General features: G+C 63.1%; 1 protein-coding gene across 1 annotated transcript in view; it reads right to left on the bottom strand.

Moving 5' to 3' along the window:
* The window catches only part of Nipped-A (Transcription-associated protein Nipped-A), a 113,398-nt gene that overhangs the window by 65,247 nt on the left and 40,960 nt on the right, over nucleotides 1-7,191 (bottom strand). Inside the window, 12 exon segments of the mRNA XM_037220554.1 lie at nucleotides 760-856; nucleotides 1,327-1,515; nucleotides 1,995-2,150; nucleotides 2,153-2,248; nucleotides 2,601-2,768; nucleotides 3,470-3,673; nucleotides 4,171-4,341; nucleotides 4,343-4,399; nucleotides 5,100-5,210; nucleotides 5,212-5,260; nucleotides 5,972-6,102; nucleotides 6,767-6,919. Of these exon segments, the coding sequence (XP_037076449.1) occupies nucleotides 760-856; nucleotides 1,327-1,515; nucleotides 1,995-2,150; nucleotides 2,153-2,248; nucleotides 2,601-2,768; nucleotides 3,470-3,673; nucleotides 4,171-4,341; nucleotides 4,343-4,399; nucleotides 5,100-5,210; nucleotides 5,212-5,260; nucleotides 5,972-6,102; nucleotides 6,767-6,919 (1,582 nt within the window).

Here is a 7,191-nt window from a genome sequence, read left to right as displayed (position 1 = left end):
GCGGGCCGCGCGGCGGACAGCGGGAACGCGCGGAGGTCAGCGGGGCCGCGCGGAGGTCAGCGGGGCCGCGCGGAGGTCAGCGGGCCGCGAGGAGGTCAGCGGTAGCCGCTACACACAGACACACAGGCAGACGGACAGATACGGGTCGGCGGGTCCGTGGATCAGAGCGTCGAAATTCAGTCGTGACAGAAAAGTAGAGCTGTGAGCTAGTAACGTCTGAATGACGGAACCGTGGAGCTGTGAGCTAGTAATGACTGAATGACGGAACAGTGGAGCTGTGAGCTAGTAATGACTGAATGACGAAGCAGTGGAGCTGTAAGCTAGTAATGACTGAATGACGGAACAGTGGAGCTGTGAGCTAGTAATGACTGAATGACGGAACAGTGGAGCTGTGCGCTAGTAATGACTGAATGACGAAGCAGTGGAGCTGTGAGCTAGTAATGACTGAATGACGGAACAGTGGAGCTGTGCGCTAGTAATGACTGAATGACGAAGCAGTGGAGCTGTGAGCTAGTAATGACTGAATGACGGAACAGTGGAGCTGTGAGCTAGTAATGACTGAATGACGAAACAGTGGGTCGGCATGGATCGCGCAGAACGCCCGCATTTCACAGAGGGTTTGCATCTCGCAGTGACCGGCAGCAGTCCCAGCCGTCACACATTGGAGCGGACGGCAGCGATATCACTGTTGCCAAAACACGTGCGTAGGAGACAAATGGATATCGGCTTAACTGTTGACCTAGGATTCGACGGGCTTACCAACGAGTGACAGGAACATGCCCTTCAGAGCGTAGAACTCGGAGACCATCTCCTTGGTGAAGTACTTCATGTTGGTGTGTTCGATCACCTCCAGGCCCTGAGGGGGGCACACACCAATGATGCCGGCTTTGGTATGGGCGCGCGTCGGAAGCCCTCTCTCGGTTATTCGCTGGTGGTGTCAGCGCCCAGGGACCAGGACACAAGCAGCGGGCCACGGCGCTCTGTCCGGGAGCACAAGTTCCTGACCACTAGGTCAGCGAGCCCCTTATCCTCCCGGGCCTCGCGTACAGCAACCAGCACACTGCTCACTCACAGGCAGACAACGTACACATCTGCATTCCAATCGCTGAGGTCACCACTACATCTGCAAAACAATAGACGGGCGGAAAAACGCTAAAGCAGCGCAGCCGGTGGTGGCGGGGGGGGGGGGGGGGCGTCCTTCACATCCTGCAGCTCGGTCTTGCTCATGCCCTGTCCGGCGGCGGGGGAGGGGGGCGTCCCTCACCTCCTGTAGCTCGGTCTTGCTCATGCCCTGTCCGGCGGGGGGGGGGGGGGGGCATCCCTCACCTCCTGTAGCTCGGTCTTGCTCATGCCCTGTCCGGCGGCGCTCTGGTGGTAGCACTTGACCTGCTGGCGGATCTTCTGGAAGCAGTCGACGATCGGCACCGACGGGATCGTGTGCAGCCGGTTCAGGTTCTCCAGGCACACGCCCATCAGGCCGTGCTTTCTGCCCATCTTGCCGTAGTGGATGATGGCCTGGTACAGAGGGTGGCAGGTCAGCTGGCTGGGGGGGGGGGGGGGCGACCGACCGCGGGAGCCGCCTCTGGACCAGCACACTCATACAGGCACAGCTGGCTGGAGCGGGATCGACCGAACGCGGGAGACGCCTCCGGACCAGCCAACCCCACACAGACACAGCTGGCAGGAGCAGGGCCGACCGACCGCGGAGGGACGCCTCTGGACCAGCACACCCACACAGACAGCACGGCGGCTAACCAAAAGTCGGAACCAGCCAGAGGCAGCACACGCAGACCGGTAAGGCAGCAGCTCGCAATAACCGCAACCCACAGGCGGCTGGCCAGACTGGCTGACCAGTCATCACCACACAACCATACGGGCGCCAGCACAGCAGTTCCCCCAGCCGAGCCCCGGCCGGACGGCCACCTGACGCCTCGCCCAGCTGCCGGCGCCCGGCGGTCCGCGCAGGCAGGCGCCGCGCCACGCTGCGAGCCCAACTGGGCCGAGGCGTGCACGCCCAGCATGCTCTGGTTGTTGGCGCCCTGGTCCTGCTCGCTGTAGTGTTTGACGATGAACTGGTAGTGGTGCTGGCGCCAGGTGAACACATCGCTCCAGTGGCTCAGGTCGTCGCTGATGACCGGCAGGCGATTTGCGCCCACGTTTTCACGATAGCCTTCATGTCGTGCACGGCGTTTTGCCGGCTGTGCAGCAGGTTCTGGTGGATCTGCGCCGCCTCCTGCAGCTCCATGATCTGCCGGGTCGGGGTCGGCGTCAGCCGGGGCCACGCAGCTCTCCAAGACACGCACCATCCATCCCGGCACAACCCCTTGCTGTTCTATGCCGCAGCTGCCTCCGCAACAGCCAGCACGACAGCCAGCGCATATAACACTCTTACAGACACACTAAGCCCCACACTCGCCCTCACATGATGGGCGGCGTGCATGTGGCGGACCGGGTCAGGTCGGGTAGGGCCGCGTCAGGTCAGGTCCGGTCAGGTCGGGCCGCGTCGGGTCAGTTTGGGTCGGGTCGTGTTGGGTCGGGCCGGATCGGGCCAGGTCAGATCGGGTCAGGTCGTCCCCACCGACCCGTCGCGGCTCTCTCACCTGCTGCGCCGCCTGCAGGTAAGGCACGTGCACGTGCGACACGATGGAGGGCAGCTTGCGCCACTCCTTCATGCACTGGTTTGTGGCCAGGTCGACCAGCTTCTCGACGTTAGAGAGGTGCGTCTCCTCCGGGTGGCAGATGGCGATGTAGCCGCGGTACAGGTTCACCTGCCGCCGCGCCCGCCAGTCGTCAGTGCGCTACCCGGCACGGGCCCGGCGTCCCACTCGACTCGCGTCCGAGCCGGCGTCGTCCTCGCCGGCGTCCGACTCGCACGTGACACGTGGCGACAGACACCTGGAGCCCTAACCGAGCCTCACCCGGTTACGTCAGGGGAAATCTCACCAACAATGGCGGCATCATGGCAGTACTTCTGGCACCCTTTCATCGGTGCGACTTGTGTCATGTTGGTCATCAACTTGTGCTGACGCCAGCCATCACCAGTTGACAACGGCTCGTACACCGGGCGGCTGCGGACTCCCGGCTCGCCGACACTCTCACCTCGCTCCTCCCCCGCCCCCCGGCTCGCCGACACTCTCACCTCGCTCCTCCCCCGCCCCCCGGCTCGCCGACACTCTCACCTCGCTCCTACCCCGCCCCCAGTCTCGCCGACACTCTGGCCTCGCCCCTCCCCCGCCCCCGGCTCGCCGACACTCTGGCCTCGCCCCTTCCATCTCCGCCCTCCCGGCTCGCCGACACTCTGGCCTCGCCCCTCCCCCGCCCCCCGGCTCGCCGACACTCTCACCTCGCTCCTCCCCGCCCCCCGGCTCGCCGACACTCTGACCTCGCCCCCTCCCCCGGCTTCCAAACTAGCTCTGAGTCCGTCCTGCTGCCGCGACCGTCGCGGCGTCGGGGTCGCGCGCCTGCTCACCTTCCAGCCCATCTCCTTGGGGCAGTTGACCTCCACTTGCTGGAGGGCGTCCTTCATGACCCCCCAGTTGGGCACGCGCCAGGCCGAGTCGAGCACGAGCGCCGGACTGGCAGCCGCTGCCGAGCGGCCGTACTCGAGTAGCAGGTCCCACTGGTTCAGCTCCTTGCAGCAGCGGATCCACTGCTGCTCCACCAGCATCATCTCCTGTGGCAGTGCGCCCATCCGGCCCGCTGTCAGCCGACTTGGCGGCGCTCAGCCCACGGCCAGTAACGTGGAACCGAACGCGACGGTCAAAGGACCACCGGTCGAAGGACGCCACCCAACATCCGAGCACGAGACAGCCGAGACAACCGTGCCACTTGTGGGTCGAACTAGAGGCCAGCCGGCACACCACGGCATCAGCGGCCGACCAGCGGCCGGACCGCGCCGCCCGACCGCGACACGTCCACCAGCAGTCGACCAGCGGCCGGCCGCGCCGCCGGACCGCGACACGTCCACCAGCAGCCGACCAGCGGCCGGCCGCGCCGCCGGACCGCGACACGTCCACCAGCGGCCGGCCGCGCCGCCCGACCGCGACGCGTCGACCAGCGGCCCGACCACGCCGCCCGACCCGCGACGCGTCGACCAGCGGCCGACCAGGCCGCCCGACCGCGACACGTCCACCAGCGGCCGACCAGCGGCCGGCCGTGCCCGCCGCTCACCTGCTGCAGGCTGACCGGAGCCGGGGACGTGGCGTAGTCGGCCCGGATCTTGTTCGTGGTTAGCTCGTAAGCGCCCTGCGCCTGCTCGAAGAAGCCCTGCTGCTCGTACGCCAGCGCGATGTTGGTCTGCGAGTACTTGGCAATCTTCTGCCACAGGCCGATCCAGAGGTCCCTCCTCACGCAAGAGCTTGTACAGCTCGCAGAGGCTTTCCAGGATCTCCAGACTCTCCTGGAGCAGACGCCGGGAGTCAGCCCATCTCCAGACTCTCCTGGAGCGGACGCGAGAGGGTCAGACGATCCCTTGACTAGCCCTGAGCAGGCGCACTGATGTCCAATGTCACAATGACGCCAGACAGCCGCTCCAGGACCCCGACTCTTCTGGAGGAGAGACAGGGTGCCAGGCGACGCCTTCACGACGACCCACTATCCTGGAAGAGACCTGGGGGGGGGGGGGGGGAGGGGAAGTCCAACGGCCTCTACAGGTTCATGAAGTATTTCCTAGAGGATACACACAATTGCTGTGCCTTACAATCAACACATCTGTGGTACCTGGTTTTGAATCACGGGCAAGGAATGTTTAAAAATCCTAAGCCCGTGATTCCCCTCTCATCAATGACTGAACTGAGCATGCTTTGGGTCCGGAGAAACGAAACCATTCTGCCGACCAGCAAGCAGGCCTATGAGAGACATTCTTGCAATGTTACTATCTATAGACGACAGCATAGATAGCACATCGCACGCATGCACTGTGTCACATTGTAATAGAAAGGACTTACTTTCACCTGCCGACACAGAGGTCGATGTTTTCAGTCAATGGTTCTTTCCTGTCCACCTCACGTCAACACACACTAAAACAGGACTACGTGTACAGTATACACTACCCCAGCAGCGTCATTAGCACCGAGCTGGGGCAGCCTAGGTCGGCGCACCTCCTTGGTGTTGGTGGCCGGCTCGAAGTCGTACATGTCGGCCGCCTCTTTCTTGGGCCGGATGAGCTGAAGGGAGCTGCTGTCCAGCGCCATCTGCTCCAGCGACAGCGTTCATCCGGTACCACAAGTTGTGGCTCTTGCCCAAGTAGCGCATGATGCACCTGGAGCGCGCGGCGAGAGTCGGTTGGGCGGTGCGGCGCCAGCTCCTGCGCGCCCGCCACGCGACAGAGCAGTCTGGCCGGCGGCCGGGCGGCCGGAGAGGCAAGGCTCGGGCATCAGCTGAGCTGTGCCAGCGCGCGGGGAATCAGCTGGGGTGGCGGACAGTCGGGCGGGACCGGCGCAAACACACGCCGCCCTTCCGTCACTGGTCACACTGCCCTGCTGTCGGCAGTCAGCTATTTCAGGTCCAAGCGGCGAAGACTACAGCCACATAACATCAAGCATGCTGCTACCCGGGAGCCAAACAAGATCCAGCTACAACCGCGACACCAGCTGGCTTTCAAATGACGAACCAATGAGGAAGTAACTGCGCATGGCAAACAGACCGATGACAATACCGGCACAGTGCGTCATTACACTTGGGTCGCTGCTACCAAGTATGCAATAGTGCTCCTGGAAAAACATGGCCTAAACTGGTCCCATGGCAACATTAAGAGACGCAGTACGTCACACAGCCACAATACGACCCCAACCTCAACCTCAACCTCAACTCAACCTCAACCTCAACCTCAACCCCAATCACCTAAGCCTCAACCTCAACCCCCAACATCCGACAAGCAGGCAGCAGCGGACCGTACACTGGGTCTGGCGCACGCGCAGTTTCCCGTCCGGCCACGGCGGACACGGCAGCGCACCGACACCAGCTCACTCACGGCTTCAGGGTGACCGACGGCTGGCAGTGCACCAGCGCCTCCACAAACGTGTTGAGCGCCGACGGCGAGCAGTCCTTCTGGATGTTGTGCGCCCCCGACACCAGGAACGGCACCAGTTCAGCCGACAGCGACTGAAACACGCATACATCATCAACTGGCCGATTCCGACAATGGTGCTGCGTTAGCTGGCACAGGCGTGAAGCCGGTGGGATTCCCCGCATACGTCGTGATGAGCATGGTCTGGTATGACAGTGTGATTAGGCTGGGCTGAGAGAGTAACCTCATAAGCTCTGATCGCCTCGAATTTCCATGCTATACTTACTTCGCTGCACAGGACAACCCGTGTAGCAGTCTGGTCCAAATCTCAGGGATGGAGGCGCCGCCCGGCGACCGATCCCATATCGAGTCCATCAGCTCACACATCATCAGGGATGGAGGCGCCGCCCGGCGGCCGATCCCATATCGAGTCCATCAGCTCACACATCATCAGGGGTGGAGGCGCCGCCCGACGGCCGATCCCATATCGAGTCCATCAGCTCACACATCATCAGGGATGGAGGCGCCACCCAGCGGCCGATCCCATATCGAGTCCATCAGCTCACACATTATCAGTCCTCAGCTGTGATGAGCCGACAGCACGGATGCTGCTAAAGACAGCCGCTGCCACAGGCGCGTACCAGCGCCAGCTGACACATCCCGTTATTGAGGTCGATCGGGGAGACGAGAGGGGAGGGGACGGAGCACAGTCACGCTTCACCGCTACCATACACAGAGCGCCTCAGAGACCGTACGCACCTGCTGCTGCCGCTCGCTGAGTGTTTTCCAGACGCGCGGGAAGAAGTCGAGCCAGAGCCGCTCGGCCAGCGGCTGGTCGCTGTGGCAGAGCTGCGTCAGCGCCGCCAGGAAGTGGGGCGTGCGCACCTCCTTGCCGCCCTCCAGGAACTTGGCCTGTGACAGCGCGAGAAAGACGCATGTCAGACGAACACGCCGCACTGCGGCACTGGCGCACCCAGCTGCCGCGACGTCCAACCGTACGGCGGCGAACGCCAAGGGGTTCCGCAGATTCGAAGACGCTAGAGCGAAGCAGGCGAGCTGAAGGCCATGGTGAAATGACCACCCCATGACGTTTCTACAGTATGCGAACTAGCAAACGCGTTCAACCGCGTCCTCGCAGACAAAGGCATGCAGTGTCTGGGAGCACAGCGGTAATCTCACTGGTG

The sequence above is a fragment of the Pollicipes pollicipes genome, unplaced genomic scaffold, assembly GCF_011947565.3.
Source record: "Pollicipes pollicipes isolate AB1234 unplaced genomic scaffold, Ppol_2.1 Scaffold_4295;HRSCAF=5057_pilon_pilon_pilon, whole genome shotgun sequence".
NCBI lineage: Eukaryota > Metazoa > Arthropoda > Thecostraca > Pollicipedomorpha > Pollicipedidae > Pollicipes > Pollicipes pollicipes.
Note: the sequence above shows the minus strand (reverse complement) of the source record. Positions and strands in the feature narration are given on the sequence as shown.